Below are 25348 nucleotides of genomic sequence, written 5' to 3'. Positions count from 1 at the left end.
CTACAACTCACTAGTTGCAAGAGTTCATAAATGCTAACCAGATTACTCTTCTCCTTTTACCCACACTCTCATCACATCTCTGTCCATCCCTTGGTCTCTTTTACTTACAACAGAAAGTGTTGTTTCTCCAGCTGATTGTGACTCCAGCACTCTGACAGGCCTGGGCGTAAGCCTCAATGTTATCACACAGAGTTGAATGCATGCCGTTATATTCACACATGTCATATATGCAGTTGCTCAGGAAGGCCTCTGGAGGAATGAGAGAGTGACAGGTCTTGAAGCGATCGGACAGGATAGGCTCTGCACACTGTGACCTGTAGGCTTCTTCCTCAACCTCATCACAGTTGGGATTGACATCAGGTCGTAAATCAGGTTGGCAGCTATGGTTGGGGGAAAGAGGAACAGATGAATACAACAGAAAAAATTAAGACAAATGTGACCTGTTTCATAATTTTAAGTCAGACTTACACATAAAACACATTGAGTTTTATACAATAAAGTTAAAAGGAAAGTCTCAGGCAACATTTAAATGATTTTACATTTTTGGTTTAAAATTAATTGAAAAAAATAAAAATAAAGTAAGCTGAAAGCGTGATTATTTTGCTCATATTCATATAATCATTCTATCTAGGTATTTCTATTTCTGTAATATGAATCTGGTTGTTATGGTACTCACCCAGGATCACTGTCTCCCTCTGCCTTCCAGCTATCACCAAGCTCAATGACATCTTTGGCTAGTTTGCCATTGGGCATCAAATTATCGTCAGAGGAATCACTATTGTAGTTACCACACATACCACAAACCTAAATTGGAAAAGTGAAAGAATGAGGAAAGCATAACTGTGATTGTGTAGTCTGTTTCGGACACAAGAAAATGTTGTCCTTGAACATTCTGGCTGGTTTGTAAGACATACATCAAGTAGGGTGAAGATCTAGTTTTGTATTTTGCTGTGCAGTTTGATACCTTGTTGAAATAGTCTCCTGGTACTGTGATCTCAATATGGTGCACTCCATCAAACTTCACGATCAGGCCAAAGTCAGTGTCCAGTACGCTGTTTACTCCACTGGTAAATACCCGTGCCTTGGCTTCAGTGATTTCATAGGGGGTTTTTATCCTGCGTTCATTCAGCTAGTTCGTCGTGGATCAAAGAGATGAGATTACAGGCCAGAAATTTTGCTAGTATGTCATAGAAACATAATAAATTTTTTGCTTTGTTCAGTTTACTAACTCTATTCTTTAATGTCACCGTATCTATGCTGTACACATAATGATCCCACTGATTATGCATTTTTTTTCATCTTATTGATTTCTTATCTATTATACAACAGTTCTCGATTATATCCTCATACACAATGTCTTAGAGAAATAATCTGCATAACGTGCAATTAATGCATAGTGCATAGGTACATATCCTACTCTATGTATTCCTCAGTCCATCCCTCCCTCTTTCATTGGACTCACCATTATTCTGCCATTCTTGCTGAGTGTGATGTTGGCAGTGGGCAGATAGATGGTCACTGAACGAACATATGAAGCTTTAGGCTGACCACGTTCTTCATTCTTAGCCACAATGGTGAAGGGTTTCACCATCGAGCTGTTGCATATCGCCACCAGTGTGTAAGTGCAGGTACCCATGTAAGTGTGCATAATGCCATCAAAGGTGTAGTAGTGAGGATCACCAGCAATGTGGCAAATGCCCATTCCTGAACAGAAGGAAGGTGGCAAGGTTAGCTTTTCATAGTAACTCTTATTATTATATTTGACAAATACACATGTATTTGTATATCCTGTATATTATTGATTATGATAATGTCACCCTAATGTCAGTTTGATTATAGCTAAAAAAAAAGCTAAAATTCAATCAAGATCAATTCAATTCAGTTTCACATAACTGATCACCAAACTGTAACCAAATTGACCAATGATAATAATAATAAAAAATAAATTAATAAGACAATAAGATTTACTATATAGAAAAAAGATAATTCTTTGTAATTGGTAGAGCATGTACCCGTGTTCACACAGCCCAGCTGACCCTCATTGACTTTACATTTCTGAGCAGGGCCACACACCCAAGCCTCACATGTCACAGTATTGAAAGGTGAACACACGCAGCGCTCTGTGCAGTCATCTTTGGTGAACCAGCTGTCTCCAACCTGAAAAACACATGGATATGTTACACAGTTTAAATATCAAAAAGAGGTAGAGCTTGAACTAGAAATTAAAATGGGATGAAATTGAACTATGTAGATTTATCTTTATTGTTTTTTTTGTTATTTCACACAACAAACAAAGAAATGCAAAACATATATGGACAGAATAAACATTAACATTTCTCCCATAATCTCTTGAGAGAAGTTAAAGCTCCATCCCCCAGACTCTGAATTAGCGGTTAGTAATACACTGATGCCTCATGACCTTTTAAAAAAGCAGTAATCACCACTCCCAGAGTGATCTGCCACTTTAGGGGTGTGTTTGCTACTCCCAAAACTAGTACAGAGCAGGTGGCGCAGCTGTAAATACCTAAAGAACTGAGATCTGGGAATCCCAAAATGTTGAACTAAATTTTCAAAGAATCTCATCACTCCACTCTCATATAGGTCACAGTGTATTAACCTCCCTCACAATCCACTCTGACCCACAGAAAGGGGACTTATTAATACATAATTTTGGGTTCAGCCATGTGCTTGAGGCAACATTTAATAAATGTCAGAATTAAACACTATGGACATTTTGTCCATACCGAGTGCAAATGCGAGTGTAACATAACTTCTCTGATTAGTTTGATAGAAAGGCTTTGCTATAGGGTTGTGCCAATGAACGATATCATCGTCCATCGTGATGGCTGACCAACATCACGATGTAGAGCCACCATCGTGATGCCACACCCCCTTTTGCGAGTCTTGCTAGTGTGACTCACTAATCCTAGTCTCTTCTATAGTTAACCTAAAAACTTTGCAGGGATTGCTCTGTAAATTAAATTGAGAATATAACTAATGCATATATGCTATTTTAAATACTGTAGTATATGCCAGAGACGTGACGTGTTAGTCTGTGAAAATACCGTGTCAGGCAGGCTACACAAATATTGATCTTGACATTGTTAGCTTCTTGTCTTTTTTTTACATGTCTTACACTGTACATTTAGATTAAAATATTTTATGTTGTAGGCTACAAGAAAATAGCCTTTATTAATTAATTATTAGTAGTTGTAGTGTCTCAGAAAATCTTGCTCATTGTCAAATAGCACTTGTATACACTGAAGCGGCAGTTTAAGATAAACCCAGACCAGCGAACGTCAAATAACTTTTGTCTGGTTAATACTTTTAAAGAAAAATTTCCTTGGCCATAAATCCATAATGTCAAATCAAATGAAAGAAACAAGGTGAATATGAATAACACACATTTATTAAAACATAGAAGAACAACAAATAAAGAACAAGAAAAGGGAAACAACACTCAGACCGAAACTCGGCATTAACATTTCACTTATAATTACCAGCACAATTAACTTCAGCACAGGCTACAAAATAAATTTTGTTATTGAAATATTGTAAAGTGGTCATATGAACTACACAAATGAATGTTTAAAAAATAATATGCAAAATCGAATAGCTCCGCAACGGATGGCGAAAAATGCGTAAAGAAGTCTAATATCTTTCACCATAGACCATGTTTAAATTTCGATATTTATGGCCAGAAATACCAACATATTCACTTTATCTGGTTTTAATAAGCTGCGGATTGGAGCAACTACACTACCCGCTGTGCTGAAGACCCGCTCTGATGGAGTACTGGTAGCACATATGCACAGATATTTCCGTGCTAATCTTGCCATGAACGGAAACCTTTTGTCGTTCGTTTTCCACCAAGTCAGCGGGTCCTCTTCCCCATCAATGGCCATTTCCTGCAGGTACATGGTCATTTCTGCCTCGACCTTTTGCTCATCAATGAGTAAAATAACGAAATTATAGTTTTTAAGTGGAAAATAGTATTTATGTAAAGAGATATATTAAAATAAAAAGTGCACAACACTTCTTAAGTGAAAGCTAAAAAAAAAAATGCTTCACGTGTCATGCAACCTACTGATAAAGCGCCGACGAGTCATTAATTGGGTTAGTAAAATAACGAAATAATAATTTTTCATATCATTTTTGAAAATTATATGAAATTATATTAATATAATCTGCTATCATCCAACAACAAAGTCAAGCATCTACAGCTTGCCAGACTCTACTGGAACTTCAATTGTGACTGGGTTCCATGGTCAGATGGAAAGAAAATAAATAAATAAACACAAAGATGAAGTACCCAATGTCCACGGTTAGATGTGGTGCTGGATATTTAATGTTGTGGGGCAGTTTTTCTGCCAGATATCCTGGACCTCTTGTTCGGATAAATTACATCACAAACTCTATTAAATACCAAAAGATTTAAAAAAAAAAAAAAAAAAAAAGCGAAACCCGGCTGCCTCTGCCAGAAAGTTTACAATGGGCCCTGGATGTATCTTCCAGCAGGATAATGATCAAAATCAATACAAAACTCACTGACCACAAAATCAAGGTTCTGCCATGGCCACCCCAGTCCCCTGACCTGAACCCCATAGAAAATGTGTGGGGTGAACTGAAGAGGAGAGTCCATCAACATGGACCTCTGAATTTTTAAGGATCTGTTGAGATTATGGATGGAGGAATGGTCTCAGATCCATTTCCATGTGTTCTCCAACCTCATTATGCATTATAAGAGAAGAATCAGAGCTATCTTGGCTACACAATTCAGAGCTATTATCCACAATTTATTTATTTGTAATTAGGGAGAAATTTTGTAGTACTTTATAGAATAAAACAAAATTGTTAACATACCAAACGCATACCTATAAATAGTAAATCCAATGAAACTGATAATTTTGCAGTGGTCTCTTAATGTTTTCCAGAGGTGCATCTGTGTGTGTGTGTGTGTATGTGTTTTATATAAATATATTTAAAAAAAATCATAATTTTATTAGCATGTAATTCTGGTTCTGTTTGCTCTGTCTCCCAGCAGAAAGTCTTATTTCAATCCATTAGATGGCAGCAAGTACTAGAAAACATTCCATCATAATATGCAAATCTGAATTGTAGGTAGAGCTCTAACACATTTCCACCCTCATAAATGTGCTTGTCCATAGACATTCAGTCTAATTTTCAGTTCATGCACCACCCCCATTGTTTCATAGAATATATCAGCCTCTGAGTGGACTAGAATCTCAATCTAGGTAACAATTGCTGGTTACCACCACTTTTACAGTGTAAGCGAACATATTAGACACTTTATTTATGATTATGGGAAAACAAAACAACTCACAGGCCTGTAGTTGTTGTCCTTGTCAGTGCAACCACACTCACTGAAGGGTACACACTTGTCTCCACTGAGCACCAAACCAGTGTCACACACACATCCCTCAACAAAGGGCTTATTACAGGTGCCTTCAGATCCAGGGTCTTGACAACTGGCTGGACAAGCAGTACCACGCGTCTCATAGTGACTACCAACCGGACATTTCATAGCTGGGGAAAAAACAGAAAGAAAGAAGGGGTGTTAAATTTCTAATTACTGGAATGATAAGAACAAAAGAAAATGAATGGGAAGGGGGGGGGGGCTTTACAGAATGCCTGTGTACTACCACAAACTGACACACACCCACACTGCCACAGGCACAGAAAGATGCATGTGCATTCTCAAACACTTACGACAGAAGGTGTTATTCCTCCAGTTAATTGGCACCCCAGCTTGAGCGCACAGGTAGGCATAGCTTTCAGTAGCTTGGCACAGTGCCACTACACCACCATCAGTGCCACACTGATCAAACACACAATTCTCAAAGTAAGGACCAGGAGGCACAACTGCATGACATGGCTTGAAGATTCCTGGGAACAAAAATTATGAATAGATCTTAATGCTGGGGCAAAACAGCCCTTAACTAAGAAATGGAAATGGAAATGGAAAGCCATGAACAGATGTACTAAGATAATTTTTAGGGTAGGCAGCAGTATTTCCCACAATTTCTCCAAGGTAGAATGATAAATACATTAAACAAACTCAAGAATGCCAGGATAAATATGGCAAACATTGCAAATGTCAACAGACCTTAAACAAGCAATCAAACTTGAGCAGAATCCACACAATTTATAAACAATATGTAAACCAACAAGATTACAAGCAATAACAATTACAAACACAAATTTGGCTAAATGTTGACTCTGTGAGTATGAGCCAGTATTTATATGTACAACAAATAACCTGAGTGTGAAGGGAACACATTACATTTACATTTACATTTATTCATTTGGCAGACACTTTTATCCAAAGCGACTTACAAAAGAGGAAGAACATCAGCGAATCATCTTAGGGAGACAGTGGTACAAAAAGTGCCATATTACAAAGTTTCACTATCATCATAATAGTATACAAAACAGATTTAAGTGCAACAAGAAATGTAAATCTATATATATATATATATATATATATATATATATATATATATATTTTTTTTTTTTTTTTTTTATTGACCGGTTAAGTGCTTTTGGAAAAGATGTGTTTTTAGCCGTTTTTTGAAGATAGAGAGTGAGTTAGCTTCCCGGATTGAGTTGGGAAGGTCATTCCACCACCGTGGTATGATGAAACTGAAAGTCCGGGAAAGTGTTTCGGTGCCTCTTTGTTTTGGTACGACAAGGCGACGTTCCTTAGCCGACTGCAGGCTTCTGGTGGGAACGTAGCTCTGCATAAATGTTTTTAGGTATGCTGGAGCAGACCCAGTGACTGTTTTATATGCCAGCATCAGGGCCTTGAATTTTTTACGTGCATGAACCAGCAGCCAGTGGAGAGAGACAAAGAGTGGTGTAACATGTGTTCTCTTAGGTTCATTAAAGACCAGACGTGCTGCTGCATTCTGGATCATTTGGAGAGGTGTAATAGCACATGCAGGAAGGCCTGCAATGAGAGCGATACAGTAGTCCATACAACACATACATTTGCTTTTATTGGTGTTATACAATAGCTAATAATTGACAATTAATATATGTACTGTATATAGACATTTGTCAAATGATTATATCCTGTAACTGAACACTGAATATTGATGTGACAGGGCAGAGGGCGGGGCCGGGTCGTGATGCTACACACCGGCCCCTAATTAGGCTAATCATGCCTCAGAGAGGGATAAAGGCCAACTGGAGACTGCAGTGGGACAGGGAGAGAGAGAGAGATTTACGGGAAGCTGTCCGACACCTTTGTATGTTTGTCTTTATGTTTAGTTTTTCATTAAACTATTATTTATATCGTCAAGTCGGTTCTCACCTCCTCCTTTCCCTTTAACCCATTTACACCTGATTTGACATTAAATGTAAAAAAAACAGAAATAAAAAGACATACTAAACTAAAAATACGAATTCTAAATTGTGGTAAAAACACAAGCTAAACGGTTTTCTGTGACCTCAGCATCAAAGCATTTAAAATGTATGCATCAGTGCATGAGTCTCACCATTGAGGTCGGTAATCATGCCACAGCTAGTAGGTTTTTGAGCTTCACTTTGGATCTTGTCATCACATTCAATGTCTCCTCCTCCGTGAATACAACTGGAAGAGTATACATGAATGATTAAATCTTCAGTGATAGAAATATGTCTTTAGATGAAGGTTAAACAAGTCACACATTTCCTTTCTGCCTTATTTCTCTTTCCTAACCTGTTGTCTTAATTCATTCATCACACAATAGAAACATGTTTATATCGCTTTTGTGAAATTCATGGTTAATTTTTAACACTTACTCTGGCCTGTCATCGGGCACCTGCCAACTCTCTCCAAGCTCATTGGTGCTGTCTGTTGGGTTCCCGTCAGGCTTGATGTTGTCATCATTATGATTACCATTAAAATTTCCTAGCATATATTAGTAAGATTAATCAAGATAGACAGTCTGACTATTTAGAATTGGTTAGTAGAATTAGTAGAATATGTATAAATATAAAAGTTATTAAATACCATACATTTGTGAGTTAATTAGATTTGGAAATTTTCTTACCACACAGTCCACATAACAGGCCACTGTAGGAGGAAGGTAGGTTGACATCGGCATGATGATTTCCATCAAATCTGATGAACAATCCGAAGTCTGTCTCGAGCACCACAAATTTGCCACTTAGGAAGATCTTAATATCATTTGGAAGTGTGACAGGCACAGTGACCTGAACTCCATTTACCTGCAGAAAGTAAAAAAATAATTTAAGCATGTGAATACAGGCTTGTTCCCATATCCTTTAATCTGTCATTTGGGTCTCACAAACCCCTGAAATGTCTCTTACCTGAACTTTTCGGCCTTTGCCCAGATTCACCTTCATGCCATGGACATTGATAATGACAGATCTTACATAAGACACTTTCTTATTATTGTCTCTATGCTCGTTCTGTGTCTCAACAGTGAAGTATGGCAAGCCAGAGGTCTCATTACAGGGCTTTGTAAGAGTGTAGGAGCAGGAGCCCATGTAGTGATGTACTTTCTTATCAAAGGAGGTGTAGTGAGGGTCACCAGAGACCGAACAAATGCCTGTATCTAAAAAGATATGGAGAGAAAAAATTCAGAAAGATTAGTCCCAGATCATGTTGTCAATACTGTGAACATGTTTGTGCAGAATTCACATGGGGGTGTATCATGTGATAAGCTATGTAGACACCTTTACACAGTTTGTACAGTATAAGCTAGTACTAGCATTTTTACCAAGTGGTTTGCAGCCGTAGTTTCCATTCTGAAGTTGGCAGCTCTCAGTAGGCAAACAGCTGGTGTCTAAACACTGGATAATTCCTCCAACCTGACATGTACACTTGTGAATACAGCCCTCAAGATACCAGCTCTCATTCACCTAAATATAATAATATTGATAGAAATGAGTAAGAAATGTATCAACCAAGCACGCTATCACACCTGTTTTTCAAACCTTAAAACTGATTGGCAGTAAAAGAAAGATAAAAAAAAAAAAAGTTTAATTCTTTCTATTAGCCTGTTTCCTTCAGATACTCAATTAGGTGACTGTATATTCCCTGTGATGCCTCTCCAAGGAGGTTTCTTATAATGACATATAGCTCAGCTTTCTTTAATACTGATATCCTTCTTTCCTCCTCATATCCTCTCCATTCCAGCAGCACATTCTAAACAGATTCAGAGTGACCACAGTGTGCACATCTACCAGTTGGGTGTTTACTTATTTTATGAAGTGTCTGATTAAGTCCAATATGTCCCATCCTGAGACGGGTAATGACTGCTTCTTCCTTTCAGTTCCTGCCCGGCCTCCTTCCCAAAACAACACGATTCTGGATATTATAAAGATATCTGCCTGTATCATTTATGTCCCAGTATTCGTGCCAAAGTTTCCCCACTGGACTCTTTCTGTTTGCTTTGCCCTCATCTTTACTCAGCGGAATTTTCATGTTTAATGTTTGCAATTTGAGTGATTGCTTAGCTAATTTGTCAAAAACCTAATTTCCTTCTTCTGCTACATGAGCAGGAACCCAAGCAAAGCAAACCGTCAGACCCTTATTGTGTAGTTCGCATATTAAATTATGAATTTCAAATAGACGATCTTGTCTGCGTGATTTCACAGATCTAATGCTTGTGAGTGCTGCCCAACTCTCAGATGCAATTAGAGCATTATTAACGTTGTTTACTTCAAACCAATGCAAAGCTAATACAATAGCAACAAGCTCAACTGCATATACTGATAGGTGATCGGTAGGCAGTACTTTCCGTAATTTCTACCTCATACTGTGGGATGAAAACTGCAGCTCCAGTACGTCCAGTCTCTGTGTCTTTTGAGCCATCTGTAAATAACATCAGCTAATCTACAAAGTGCTGTTCAATGTATTTTTGTGCTACCCTCCCAGCAGGTACCTGTTTGGATTTGTTCCTCAGTTGTTACTGAATATTTAAATCTATTGATGGCATCACAAATAACCATAGAAGAATAACTGAAGATGGAGCTGTCAGACTGTATTGTATGTTACATGAACCATAATTGTCTGCTTTTATATTTCCTATCCATCCAAGAAATCTGATCACATTGAAGTGTTTGGCGATATAATTTCAAGGATACTGCCTTATGGTGTCTAGAAAAACAAATCTTAAAAACCTATTAAGATCCTTGCCATTTTTGGGGATTTCCGCCTGGATTTGGCCTACCCAAATTAAAAAGCTTCCCATTCCCACATACTTTGGCCTAAATACACAGTTTTGGTGTCATTTTACAGGAAACCCTTTGAAGTTGCATAAAACACTGCTAAAAATGAAAAAAAAAAAAATTAAATATATGTTGTCTGAACAGTAATAACCCTCCTAAAAAAAGAGGCGCTTTTTGATTTTTTTTATATAAATTCATTTTTGAAAGTGTATAACTCAAGCCCTGTTTGCCATAGCAGCATGCAGACAGTTTTGGCTGTTTCCACTAGATGTCAGCAAATACCTGAAAAAGGAATTCTGTCTGTATCATGTTTTATTTAATATCTATTTAAATGTATCTGAAGGGAGGAATATTACCTTTTTTTGGTGTACTTTCCACCTACCCAAATCTAAAGTCTCCCCATACCCATATACAGTGCTATAAATGCAAAATCCCAGTGTAATTTTACAGAAAACCCTTTGTCATTACATAAAACACTGTTGAAAGTGGTAAATATGCGCTCAGGTGTCTGGTGAGACGCGTCTGTGTGTTTTGTGCACGTAACCTACCTAGTGATCACTTCACAGTCAGGATGCAATATCACAGCCCCTGATTGGTCTATTTGATCTTGAGAGACATTGCCGGAAAGCGGAGGGTCTAAGCTTTACGGCAATATATGCTTTATCCGGATCGGATGTTTACATATTTTCCTGGATTGTTGAATATCATATAACATTACTTTGTGGTGTTTCTGCACTCACGTGACATATGGAGGGATTACTTGGGCACACAACCACAGAAAACACTGAAAAACGGCTCATTTTGCAGAGAATAACCTAAGGTAAAGGATTATGTATCTGTGGCTAACTGTGCTGTCTAGTGCGAGTAGCACGGCAAATATTCAATAATTTCACTTGTATGTTTACAAATGTTGATTGTATACCTCATGATTCATTCGAAGTGTATTAGATATGTGATTATACCTCAATAAAAAGACTTATTGGAACTTCTTACTGGCAATGAGAGCTTTCATTTGATACATGGTTTGTACATGTGCGTCATATTTGAGCTGATATGAGACATATGTATTCAAAAAGCATACATAATTATGACCACGACTTTTGATGGGTGGAACTATGTAATTTATTGTAAATAAGTTACTTAGTGTAAAACAAATGCCAAAGTGATGCATATCTCAAGAAAGTAGACATTCTAAGCTTTCAAATGGTACCAGATATGAGCTCGTAACTCCTCCGCATACATTTAAAATTGGAAGTACATTATTACTGACGTAATTTTAAATCCCGGATCCGGGATCGTGGATTTTAACTAAGTGTGACGCTATCAAAACATTCCTGTTTGTTTGAGGTATTCTTCCAGCCCAACGCTGCAACATATCACACTCAACCAATGGCATGAGTTTGGGGTGGGATTACCTGTTTGTACAACCAATGGAAGACAGGGGGATATTTCTGGAAATTGTTTGAAAACTTTTTTTCCCTTTTTTTTTTTTTTTTGAAGTTCCATTTGGTGACAGTAGTGGAGGAAATTACACACTTCCACTTTAAAGGGTTAGTTGTTACAAACCTCATTGTATGGTTAGTTGTTACAACTTTCATTGTATGGTAAAACGATGCAGTTAAGGTGAATGGTGACCGAGGTTGTCAGTAACTAAAATTCTGCCTAACATCCGATAATGTGATACAAGAAAGAAAGTAAATAAGTTTAAAACAACATGAGGGAAGACTCTTCATTTTATGGGATGAACTATCCCTTTTACTCGTGTTTGTGTGTGTGTGTGTGTATGTATATATATATATATATATATATATATACATATAAAGAAGCATTTCCAGAAACTGTGCTTTGCGTTAGTACATCTGCGTGTATGCTTGCAATGCATTTAAACTCACAGGGTGGTAGGAGCCTGAAGAGTCCACACAGCCACAGTCTCTAACAGACACACATTTGTTGTCGCTGAGGACAAAGCCAGGGTCACACTCACAGCCTTCAACACACTTCTCACTGCAGCCTGGCAATCCGTTGATACCCAGACAAGTCTCCGGACAGGAGCTCACACATATAGAGTAATGGCTGTTAGGTTGGCATAACAAAACTGTGGAAAAATGGGGGAAACTTTGTCATTTAATGACAGTGAAATTGAGGTCAAAGTGGGGATGCAGGTTCGAGTGTGGACTACAGTACGTTGTTTCCCCTTCTCTCTCGGACTGCTATCGTATCTCACACCACTGGCCTGGCCTGGGCATGAAAAACCCATAAAAAAATAGAAGTTTAAAGCTTACATAAGTGTTGAACTTTGCTATTCCAACCTCCTGAACTGCATTCACATCAACAATATAGTTTATGCATTAGAAAGAGTTGACAGCAGACTTGTCACTAGTACTTATAAATGTGATGCGTGCATGATGGATAAAAGTTACCAAATTATACTGCTTTATACCTTTAAACTAATACTGCTTTATACCTTCTGCACTTCATGCTGTGTGATTTAATATGTGAGTGTATTACTTACAGCAGAAATCTGGCTTCCTCCACTGATGGACAGGTGCACCTGCACTCAGGCAAACATCGGTATAAGCCTGAAGGTGGTCACAGAGCGCCTGCTGCAGCCCCTGATAACGGCACATATCAAACACACATCTCTGGAAGAAAGGCAATGGGTCCACCACATTGATACAGTCCCTGTGAGAAGCATAGTATGTGTACAATGGTTAAGCACTAATATAATTTTAGGGTCTTGTTAGCTCATTTTAAAAAGAGTTTTAAATTTAGAGCACACATATTTGTCATGAACCAAACTGTTTCATTTCGAATGGAAGGATTCAACATGGATTTTCTAGTCTTTGGGAATTTCATTGGAATGCTTGGCTTGGTTTGTTTGGCTTGGTTTTCGTGCAAAATGTGTAATAGGCCAATACACTTATTTGTTTTCGTTGGAAAACTCCATTTTACAGTTTACTAATGTCATTTAGTTTCAAAAGTATGTGGTTAAGGTGAGCATTTTCAAAAGTCTTGAAAAATCTTTCAAAAGTAATTTTCAAAGTTTTCCTATACCGAAAACATCATTCTAGTGTATGAGAGGCACATATGTAACGAAATGAATGTGATGACATTCAGGGCTCTTGAACTGCTGGTCAAATCGTCTTTCATTTTTATTCGAACCTTCAACTGATTTTGATGAAATATCTGCGCACATTCATCACACATCAGAGCGCTCGCTGTGTACAAGTCAGCAGTGAATTTAACACATAATGGTGACTTTAAAAACACCCTGTGGTGAGTTAATGTTAAACGATGCCAACAGATGCATTAATACGGCCCTTCATTTCTTATTTGTTCATCTGTATTTAACAACACGGAATGGTGACTTTAACACTTAACGTTGGGTGTTTTTTTATATGTGTTTCATGGAGTGCATCCCTAAATTTTCCACGCTTGAGGTGTAAATCTCAGTTTGTGCGAGACATCAGTCCTAACCTAAATGGTCCATTTGTGTCAGTTATTCTTCCACAATTCTCTGAATTAGAGACCACATCCTCCAGCTCAGGATCACAGGGTGGGCCATGCCCGGTGTCAGGCTTGCATCTAAAAACCAAACACAGATCTGTGTTACAGAAGTAGACGTAATCCTCAAAACATCGTCCTGCCTTAACAGTTAAGCAGATAAAATAAAGAAGTGTGAGAGGTACTTACGTTTCATCCACATCATCATCAGTTTGCCAGCTGTTGCCAAACTGATCTGAGCTTTCAGCTTGTGAGCCATCTGGCTTAGTGAAGTCATTATTGGGGTTTCCATCATAGTCCCCACACAGGCCACACATCTGGTCATAGTAGGAACTGAGTCAGAGACAGAGATATTAGTGCAAGTATAATCATTTCCCTGGAAACATTTTCCGATTTACTTTTGAGAGATTTACTCTTGGCCCATAGCCCCTTACAATCATCATGGAGCTTTGTGTTTCCAGCTATATACTTCAGGGCAAATAGATGGATGTATTCCAGTGGGGTTTAATAGAGCTTCAGTACCTGGGTACAGTGATCTTGGCATAATGGTTGCCGTCCCACTGCACCTCAAAGCCGAATGGAGTAGTGAGGATAACATATAGCCCAGCAAGAGAGAGAGACATGAGTGGAGATGGGGAGTGGGGAAGGGACACCTTCTGTCCATTCACCTGGATGTGTGGATAAGAGAAAAACATCCACAGAAGTGGATTGAAGGAAAAGGTTATTTTTTTATAAAAAAAAAGAATTGTAGGATTTTGTTTGTTTTGCTATAGAAATAAGATTGTTCTTGGAAAAATGCACAGAGTGATAAAGTGATAAGGGTGAAAGAAAGAACAGACAATTAACAGATTAGAAATAACTGAAAGAAACTATCAAAGATGAGCAGAGGGTCATGAAAATTAATATGTGCATTCACTTAATCCTTGAGATTATATTCTTAGAGACTACAATGTATTTTAGCTGTTGAATTTCAATCTAATTTCTTAACCTCAAGATTACAGAATGCCTTCATTATAATAATAATTAATAGCCCCTAATAATTTTATTTTTAAAAGGACATTTTAGCCATTTAGCACAAAGTGCTTCACAAAACATAGAATAAAACACAACACATTCACGTAGTAATAAAAGCAAGTCTATACAAATGAGTTTTTAAATGAGACTTAAAAACAGACACAGATTCAGCAGATCTAATATCCCAGGCTTTTCCAGAATCATGGGGCCTTCACTACAAACACTGATCACCTTTAGTTTTGCATTTGGATCTTGGAACAGCCAACAGTTCACGACAAGACGATCTAAGAGGTCTAACTGTATCACAATGTTTAAAAGTTCTGCTATGTATTCTGGCACCAAACTTACATGTAGTTAATAAAATCTTAAAATCAACTCTAAAATGAATTGGTAACCAATGCAATGAAGCTAAAACTGGAGTTTCTTGCAGCATTTTGCACTGATTGTGGCCATGCATAAGTGTGTTGATTTAAAATTGATTACAATAATTACAATAATCAAGGCGAGACGAAATTAAAGCCTGTATAAAAGTTTCTCTGTATCCTCGAAACTTAAGACATGTCTAAACTTTCAAATGTCCCTTAACTGATAAAGACAAGACTGATCTAACTTTCTGAAGTGATATTAAAAACTTTAAAATGATGTCATAGTACACGCCCATATTTATATTGGGGAAGTAAATAGAGATTAAATGATGACAGTTGTTGTGGATACTGACCAAAGTTCTCCTGCTTTTCATCATTGTCACAGTGACATCATTGACAGTCACATGCAATTTCCTCAGGTAAGAAAGACCAGAAAATCCTCTCTCTTCATTTTTACCCTCTACTGAGAACCAAGACCCTGCAGAGACAGAAGAGAGAAAAGAATAACTTATTTAAAGTGTAGGCTACTTATAAACAGGGACATACACTTACTGAGCAATTTATTAAGAACGCTTGTAAAGCTTCTTATTCAAGTGATTATCTAAGCAGCCAATCCTGTGGCAGCAGTACAATGCATAAAAGCACGCAGATAGAACCAGTGCTGGTGCAGGGCTGTCTACAGAGATTCTGCAGAGGACGGCCTGGTCCAAAAAGAGCATTGAAGTATTAGAAGTATGAGGTCAGTGAAAATTTAAAATTTCTCTTGAGATGACAAGATCTTGAGGAAATCGAACTGGAAATGGATCAGAGGCTAAAAGAGGAGTTGAAGACACAGGTGAAGATGAGGACGGAATGGAGGTAGGATGGACACAGGTAGAGGGAAGGACAGGAAAATATGCAACAAAAAAGAAAAAAAAAAGGGAAAGAGGAAGGATCGGAAACTTTGTTCCCTAGATAGTGAGGGAGAAGAAGTTGAAATGAATTCCAGTTAATACTGAAATTTAAAGAAAAAAATGGTATAGCTGGAATGAATCCAATGGCATTGACTCGTGAATTAAGGGAACTAGCAGGTGAAATGAAATTATCTAAAATATTAGAGGATGGCGCATTGAAGATAGCATGCAATAACGAAGAGCAGAAAAATAAAGCGATAAAACCAAAAATGGTGGGCAAACAAATGGTAATGAACTATAAGATGGTCAAAATGTATGGGTGTATGGAGTGATATCTGGGGTCCCTTTGGAAGGTACAATGGAGGAACTAAAAAATAATTTTAAAGGAGGGAAAATAACGGAAGCAAGTTGATTGCAAGTGAACAGAGAAGGGAGCAGAATCAATAGTTTGTCAGTGCGACTGATGTAGGAAGGTAAAGATTTACCAGATCATATAAAATAGGTTTAATTATCTACCCAGGATGGATGTACGGTATGTGGCTCCCCCTCTGAGATGTTATAATAGCCAAAGATATGGGCATATTGCGACAGTATGTAAAGCAAAGACAAGGTGCGCATGCTGTAGAGGAGAACATGAGTATGGGAAGTGTGAAGTAGGAGCAGAAGTGAAATGCTGTAATTGAGGGAGAAACCACAGCATGGCATATGAAGGATGTGTGGTCAGGAAAAGGGCGGTGAAGATACAACAAGAAAAAGTAAAGCATAATATGACACATGCGGAAGCAATAAAAGCAGTTGATTCAAGGAATAAGCAAGTGGAAAGGAAAAAATGGGAAATGATAAAGGAAATAAAGAAACAAGGAGATTAAATAGTGAGCTTCGTGCTCTTTGTAGAAGAAGTAATTAATTGCACAGCCCAGACAGAAAGAATAACTGAAATGATTCAGATCATAATAAAAGCAGAGAGATTTCTAGATATAAGAGGATTGACATGGTAAAGGACTTATAACGGACATTCAACGAAGTCAGGAGTCATGGGTTGATAACACTGATTATATATAATCAATATACATTGATTATATATTGATACAATGGAATGCAATAAGTCTATATGTTACTGGTAAATAATTTAAAGGGTATATAAATCATATGGGAAATAAACCAGACATAATATGTATAACATGGTTGAATCCTAGGATAGATTTTGTTTTAAAAGGATGTACAAGTGTAAGAAGAGACAGGGAAGAAGACCTTTTATAGAATCTTGGAAAAAGGAGAAATAATGGAATATATAGTAGTGGAAATATGGATAGAAAAGAAGAAATATGTAATTATAAACTTCTATAACCCATGCCAAAAATTAACAATGGAGAATTTAGAAATATAAAAGGTCAAAGTGGTGAAAGGGTGATATGGTGTGGGGATTTTAATGTGCATAACACGTTATGGGTGGAGAAAGAACAGATACAAATGGAATGATGATTGAAGAATTGATGAAAGCGAAAAACATGGAATGCTTATATGATGGGAATAGTACTCGGGTGGATGTGAAACGTCATGGTTACTGTTGTAACCTCTGTTCGGGTTGAGAGTCTGATGGCAGGAAGGGGTGATAAACACATGGTATATGCGGAGCCATGCCCATCTCAGGACTCGAGTCTGGAGCCAGTGCTGAAGCTGACTCATATGCATAAACCACAGTGCCGTGACCGCCGCAGAGGATGCCATATGCCTCAGGATTCTCTGGAAATGTTTTAGAGGAATCGCCGTGCCTGACTTGAACAAGCTGAGGCATTTCAGCACTGACTGCGTGCTTGTTGGTGAGGCGCGCTACCATTGAGACTGAGTCTAACTCCATGCCGAGAAAAGAGATGCTCTGAACCGGGGTGAGCTTGCGCATTTCCCAGTTGACATGAAGCCCTAAGTGGCTGAGGTGCCTGAGCACCTGGTCCCTGTGGACGCATAGTAACTCTTGGGAGTGGGCCAGGATAAGCCAGTCCTCGAGGTAGTTGAGTATGCGGATGCCCGAGGGACAAGGGCTGCCTCTGCGACCTTCGTGAGGACACGAGGGGACAGGGACATGCCGGAGGGGAGGACCTTGTACTGATACGCCTGGCCGTCGAACACGAACCGTAGAAAGGGTCGTGTCGAGACAAGATAGAGACGTGGAAGTACGCATCCTTCAGGTCTGCCGCTGCGAACCAATCTTGATGCCGGACGCAAGTTAAGAAGTATCTTTTTCATGAGCATTTTGAATGGGAGTTTGTGCAAGGCCCGGTTGAGAACACGCAAGTCCAAGATCGGTAGTAAGCCGCCACCTTTCTTAGGTATAATGAATTAAGGGCTGTAGAGACCCTTACTTCTATTGCATCTTTAAGTAGAAGGGTCATGATCTCTGCACGCAGGGTGTTGGCATCTTCACCGTGCACTGAGGTAAAGCGGACGCCACCGAAAGAGGGCGGGGCACCGGGTAGCTGTGAGGACGGCATTTGCGGGCCAGGTGACCCAGGGAGAGAGGAAATTGCTCTATAATTGAGAATGTGAGAACCGCAGCCCGAAGGGGGTGCGGCAAAGAAAATACCTTTAACTGAAGGTTCTCCTCCCGGCCCTCCACCGGAGGACGGAGTTGTCTGCTTACCAGCTCCGGAGCAAACATGTTGTTCCCTGGGTCATCCGTATCAGGAACGCTTGGGAGCCTGCTGGGTCCTCGAGGACGTTCGAGAAACGGGGGGGGGCGTGCGTTTCCTGTGGGGCGCTCGACACTGGGGCTGAGAGCTGGGCCCAGGTTGAAGCGGAGCTACCTGACATTTGGAAGCCTCAGGGGGGTACCCTCGGTGAGCAGACGGAGCACGCCCCGTGTTGGTAAGGCGGCAGGGCATGATGTGGCCTCCGTCTGTTTCTTCACCGCTGAGAATTGCTGGGCGAAGTCGTCAATGGTATCGCCGATATAGATCAAGCTGGGAGACAGGGGAATTTGAGAAAGCGTGCTTAGTCTACCTCCCATATCTCGACCAGGTCCAGCCATAGATTACTCTGCTGGACCACAAAGGTGGTCATTGCCCGTCCGAGTGCCGGCGCTGTGACCTTCGTGACCCCGGGGTGCACAATCGGTCAAGCGCAGTTCCTGCAGCACAACAGGAACAGGACTACCCAAGTGCAGATCTTCAAGTGCCTTGGCCTGGTGGATTGCAGGGGGGCCATGGCATGCAGGGCAGAGACAGCTTGGAGCCGCTCCGCCGTCGAGGGTAGTGAGAGCGGAGGAGCGAGGAAGCCGGTTTCGGGCAATAAAACGTGCCCTCTACGGCTTCGTCAACTCGTCATGCACTTCCGGGAAGAAAGGAACCGGTGGAGTGTGGCTGTGAGCGGCGCCCTCACCTGGGGAACCAATCGTCTAGCCGTGAGGGTTGAGTGGGAGACAGAGGGTTCCAGTTAGGCCCTGCTGTGCAGAGAAGGAGAAAGCCGCTGATATGTGCCAAGATCCAACAGCATACGCTCTATAGAGATGAAGTGAACAATCAGTGACTACAACTGATCACACAACCGCTTGGCTCAGAAGGAAAATTCTGAATAGTCTGCCAATTTCTCATTGGCCTTTTCTCAAGTTCAGAGATGCACGAGGCTCTCAAGAGAGACCCATAGTGTCGCTTCTTCGACACAACTTCGAAGTGAGCGACAGACGGGGAATCTCAGTTAGGTAAATTAGAAAGAATACAATCTCAAGCATTAAAAATATATTGTGGAGCATATACATCTTCTCCAATTCTGGCTTTGCAGGTGGAGTTGGGTGAGATGCAAATGTACTTAAGAAGACAGCAATTAATAATGTAATTATGGGTTAATATAAAAGGAACGAAAGATAAGCACCTGACAAAAAAGGGGTTAGAAGCATGTTGTGAACATCGAAAAGGATAGGAAACTAGCTTTGGTAGGATTATTGAAGATTTAGTTCAAGAAAAGAAATTAAAGGAGTATAAAGTTGCATCAATAGCAACTTTACCTCCAACTCCATTATGTTTTGAAAGTAAAATTTGTATGGGTGCATGCTCATGTAGGAGTGAAAGGAAATGAAGAAGCAGACAAATTGGCAAAAAAAGCAATGATGAAAGAAGACATCGACATCATATAGTAGATCAGAAATTAAAGCAATAATTAAAAAGAAAATAATGCAAAAGTGGCAAAACTATTGAGATAAGTTTTGCCACTTTGTGAGATATTTTGAGATATTGTAAGGAAAAGGGAAGACATTTATATTCAGTACAACCACTGGTTGGTAGAGGAAGGATATCAGTGGGAAGAAGGAAAGAAGAATGTATTATATCAAGACTCAAGAATCAAGAGTTAAATGCAACAATGCATTTAATAGGAAAACATCCAACAGGGTTTGCAGCTGGTGTGGTGTTAAGGAGTCAGTAGAACATGTAATAATGCAGTGCAAAATATGCAGAAGAAAGAAACAAATTAGTAGAAGAATTACAAAAGAAAGGAGAGCAACAAATAACATTAAGTTTGAATCCAACAATAGAAAGTAATATACTATTACAGTTTCTTAAAAGTTCAAATCTGATTGAAAGAATATAGCTAAAATGGAGGAATTGAACATGCATTGCCATTGGAAGATTTTAGTCCTGATAAGTCTGGGGAAGTATATAGTAGGAAAGTCTCTGATCCACTACCAACAGTAGAATGCAATATCTATAAGAATGCAAACTGCCAATAAAAAAACAAGACGAAAAAGAAGCGCTGGTTTAGTAACTGCTCTTTGCCTTTGAAGTGCAGCCTGGCTTTAGTCGTTGCTTACTTGTTTTGTTTTTACAGGTGCGTGCCAGAGTGTAGGTGCAAGTGCCCATGAAGCTGTAGAATTTTCCATCAAATGTGTTATAATGAGGGTCACCAGAAATAATACAATCTTGAGAACCTGGGGAATTGAGAAAAGAGATTGAGTGCAAAACTGAGAAAGTATTTTTTAAACATCATCCAATTGTTGCGACCCAAGGTGTAGTTCATCCAAATTGATCATTCTGTTATTGTTTACTCAACCATGAAAGTTTTCAAAAACCAAATTACTTTCTTTCTTCCATTGAAAACAAAAAAAGACTGCTAGACCACTGCAGTGAAAATGAATGGTGACTGAGCCTAACATCTCCTTTTGTGCATCACACAATAAAGTAATTCAGATTTGGAACAACATGATGGTGAGTGAATGATGACAACATTAACATTTTTGGGGAACTATCCCTTTAATAGAAAAAACAAAACAGCAAAATGTAAAGTCCAATAATATACTGTCACACAATATTTGTAAATAATGAAGTGCATGTTATATAATGATATGGTTGAGTGTAATGCAATGCAACCTGCTATAACCATGGTATTATACTTTATATTAGTGAGTTAACCAAAGTATTCACCATCAGGGTAACATCCAATTATTCCACCCTGTACACCACATTGTTCGTTCGGGGGGCACTCAGCAGCATTGCATGTAACGAATGGAGGGTCACACCTACACTGTAGCTCACAGTCCTTAGAGTAGAACTCTTGACCTGGCTAAAACCATGGAGAGAGTAAATATCATATTAGTACAGTGTTAAACACAAACAGTCACACATGTTTACAATTCCCTCACCTGGTAATACTGTCCATTATACGTGCAGCCACATGTATTTGCTTCCACACACATGCCAGCACTGAGGATATATCCAGGGTCACAAAGACACCCTTCAGAACAAGGCCCGGTGCACTGATGTGGTGGAATTGGAGTACAGGAAGGCTGGCAAATCGGGACGCATGATTCAAAGTGGCTATTGTCTGGGCATTTCAGAGCTGTAGTGGAAGACTGTGTGTTAACCTGTGGTATATTCTCGACAATGAAATGTTTGCAAAAACAGTGTTGTGCAACACATCTAATCACAATTGCATCTTTACACTATAGACATTATGAGAAGTAGTCAACACTTTTCGATTAGAGTTTATGGTTTCCCAGAGGACAATGTAATTTTCAGACGTACGACAGAAGGTGCTGTTTCTCCAGGGCCCAATTGTGATGCCACGTTCCTGACATTTGTGAACATATGCCTCTAGTGCTTCGCACAATGGGGACTGAGCACCATCCAGCTCACACACATCAAACAAACAGTCTTGGAAGAAACCCTGTACACACACAAAGGGTTAAGGTAGTATATGTTAAACTGATTAACTTATGCATAACAAATGAACAGATTCGATTTCACTCACATTGGGATTGACTTTTGGATGGCAAGCAGCAAATGGACCATTGCGGTCCAATATGACACCACAGTAAGCAGGCCCTTCATACAAGTCCTGCTCAGTATCTGTGCACCCTGGGCTCGGGTCTACCACTGTCTTATCGCAGCTGAAGCGCAGAAACAAAGACGAGTCATCTTCTATGATGTCCATTAATGGTCAACAAAAATAAGTCTTGCCCAGTAATAATGTGTGCTTTGCACATTGTCTTACTCAGGGTCTGTGTTCCAACTGTTGGCGAAGTCAGTGGGCTTTTTGACCAGTTCACCAGTGGGGGTACGGAAGTCGTCCTTAGGGTCTCCATTGTAGTCGCCACACAGTCCACAAAGTTTGTCCTCATAGCTGTAAATTGATCACAAACAAACCGTTGTATGAAAATGCTGTTAAAGACCACTTAGAGTCTTTTAGACTAAGGCTTTTAAAAGACTCATACTCACTCCTTTATAACTTTAATATCCATAAAGTGGTTTCCATCATAACGTACAGTTACGCCAAAGTTCAAGGCCACTGTGTAGTGTACGCCAGACTTAAAAATGTCAACACCATTGACAGGACTAAAAGGAACATTCACATTGGTACCAGTCACCTGAGAAAAATCCGAAAAACAAACTGTAAGTTTAAATGTGCCTCAAAAACAAAAATATTTGAAATATAGAATAGTGTATAATATCACAAATAATATCTTTTTCACTTACCTGCACAATCCCTCCTTTCAGAATGGACACTTTGACTCCCAGTGCATGGACATGTACTGCTTTTACATAACTGATATGAGGATTGTTGTAGCGATTCTCATTGTCTGTGTACACAGCGAAGTAAGGAACATCTGTGCTGTTACAAGGCTCGGACATCAGGTAAGAGCAATTTCCCATGAAGTCATAGCGCTGGTTATCAAAGGTGGTGTAATGGGGGTCACCAGAGGAAACACATGTGGAGGTCCCTATAAGTGAACAACCACTTGGTGTCAGACGTAAGTATTGATAATATAAATAAAGCATTATTTAAATGCAAGATGCATCAGGAAACAAATGTGTATGTACGAACAGTTACAAGATTTCAAGATGAGAATTGACAGCTCTTATGACAAAATTGTTTAAGTAGGAGATGGCATAAAATCTGAAAACAAGGCTTTGTGCTTTGAAACATGATGGAAGTGCAATTGCAAGAGCAGTTCAAGAGAAAATTCTCTCATCATTACGCACCCTCCTGCCAACCCAGATGTGTATGACTTTCTTCTGCTGAACACAAACGAAGGATTTTAGAAGAACATCTCAGCTCTCTAGGTCCATACAATGCAAGTGAATGGTGATCAGGCCTTTGAAGCTTCAAAAAGGAGATGGTGTCAGCATAAAGGTAATCCATCAGACTCCAGTGGTTTAACCAATGTCTTCTGATGCGATCCAGTTGGATTTGTGTGAGAACAGGCCAAAATGTAAGTCCTTTTTCACTGTACATCTTGCCATTGCAATCTTTGGGCACGATCGCGATCAAGCTCGATTAGACTTCCTAGTGCTTGACACATACACGGTGCGATAAATAGTCCTATAGGAAGTGATCGCCAAGGAAACTGCTGTCAAGATGTGCAGTGGAAAAGGAGTTACATTTAGGTCTGTTCTCACCTAAAACCAACTTGATCGCTTCAGGGGAAACTGATTAAACCACTGGAGTCCACGCTGAAGTTTAGGCTGACTTTATCTCTTTTTTGGAGCTTCAAAGGCCTGATCACCATTCACTTGCATTGTATTGGCCTCACGGAGCTTAGATATTGTGTTCAGCAGAAAAAAGAAAGTCATACACATCTTAGATGGCATGAGGGTGAGTAAATGATTAGAGAATTTTCATTTTTGGTGAACTAATCCTACCACTGACAATTGTCAGTTGTAATAATTATGGATTAAGGAAAGATTGCAGTTCTATACAGTACCTTTAGGGTAACAGCCATGCACTCCACCGACCTCCCGACATTCTTCTGTCACAAGGTCACAGGTGTTGTCCACACAGTCAAAAGTGTAGTTGCCCGCATAGCGACACAACTTGGAGCATCCGTTTCCCAATATGATCTCACCAGGCTGAGTGCAAACACAGACCGTGTTTAGAGTCAAGACTATAGTCACAGAACTGGATTAAAATGAAGCCTCACTTGAATGACAATTCACACACCTCAAAGTAATTGTTGTCTTCATCTAGACAGCCACACTGCTCAATAGGAACACAGCGTTTTCCACGGAAAACAAATCCTGGTTTACAGAAGCAGCCACTGATGCAAGAACCACTGCAGTTGGTGGAGGGTTCTTTGCAGCTAGGAATACAGGCTGGTCCACATTCAATGTACTCAGAATATGGAGGGCATGTCACTGTGGGAAGATATTAAAGGTTGTTTAGCTATATACTGTACATATATTATAATTTCTAAAACTTTTCTAAGAAAATAATTTGAACACCAACACCAATATGTGGTGTCGGTGTTGGTTTTGGAGTAGTTGGCTTATTTGTTGGTTGTTGTGATTTGGATGGTTTAGGAGTTGATGGACTCGCTGGGGGATTGAGAAAAGATACTGAGTGCAAAATTGAGTAACAAAATGTAAACCCATCAGCCATGTGTTTCTACCCAAGGGATAGTTCAATCAAAAATGAAATGTATGTCATTTACTCAACCATAAACGTTTTCCAAACCCCTGTGACTTTCTTTCTTCCGTGAAACACCAAAATATTTGTTATGCAGAATGGTAGCTCCCTACAGTAAAAGCTGAATGGTGACTAAGCCTAAACATTTTGCCTAACATCATCTTTTGTGCATCACAAAATAAAGTCATACAGATTTGAAACAGCATGACGGTGAATAAATGACAATATTTTCATTTTTGAGGAACTATCCCTTTAACAGCTAAATAAAATAGCTATGTTCAAAGTCCAATAATATGCTGTCACACAATATTTGTAAATAATGAAAGGCCTGTTATGTAATGATGTTGTTGCGTGTAATGCAATGCAATGCAACCTGCTATAACCATGGTATTATTCTTTATATTAGTAAGTTAACCAAAGTATTCACCATCAGGGTAACATCCAATTATTCCACCCTGTACACCACATTGTTCGCTCGGG

General features: G+C 39.3%; 1 protein-coding gene across 1 annotated transcript in view; it reads right to left on the bottom strand.

Annotated features, from left to right (window-relative positions):
- The window catches only part of LOC127655150 (IgGFc-binding protein-like), a 69444-nt gene that overhangs the window by 7335 nt on the left and 36761 nt on the right, over positions 1 to 25348 (bottom strand). Inside the window, 28 exon segments of the mRNA XM_052142797.1 lie at positions 109 to 380; positions 677 to 804; positions 965 to 1129; positions 1463 to 1704; positions 2013 to 2157; positions 5345 to 5547; positions 5731 to 5907; positions 7521 to 7615; positions 7807 to 7915; positions 8058 to 8235; positions 8338 to 8585; positions 8751 to 8892; positions 12096 to 12298; positions 12716 to 12885; positions 13681 to 13788; positions 13897 to 14040; positions 14230 to 14375; positions 15440 to 15564; positions 20778 to 20894; positions 21388 to 21526; positions 21606 to 21802; positions 21988 to 22129; positions 22214 to 22352; positions 22457 to 22585; positions 22681 to 22829; positions 22939 to 23183; positions 24168 to 24312; positions 24404 to 24597. Of these exon segments, the coding sequence (XP_051998757.1) occupies positions 109 to 380; positions 677 to 804; positions 965 to 1129; positions 1463 to 1704; positions 2013 to 2157; positions 5345 to 5547; positions 5731 to 5907; positions 7521 to 7615; positions 7807 to 7915; positions 8058 to 8235; positions 8338 to 8585; positions 8751 to 8892; positions 12096 to 12298; positions 12716 to 12885; positions 13681 to 13788; positions 13897 to 14040; positions 14230 to 14375; positions 15440 to 15564; positions 20778 to 20894; positions 21388 to 21526; positions 21606 to 21802; positions 21988 to 22129; positions 22214 to 22352; positions 22457 to 22585; positions 22681 to 22829; positions 22939 to 23183; positions 24168 to 24312; positions 24404 to 24597 (4596 nt within the window).

This window comes from Xyrauchen texanus, chromosome 2 (genome assembly GCF_025860055.1).
Source record: "Xyrauchen texanus isolate HMW12.3.18 chromosome 2, RBS_HiC_50CHRs, whole genome shotgun sequence".
In the NCBI taxonomy this organism is placed as follows: Eukaryota; Metazoa; Chordata; class Actinopteri; order Cypriniformes; family Catostomidae; genus Xyrauchen; species Xyrauchen texanus.
The sequence above is the reverse complement of the archived record's forward strand: the minus strand, read 5'-3'. Positions and strand labels throughout refer to the sequence as shown.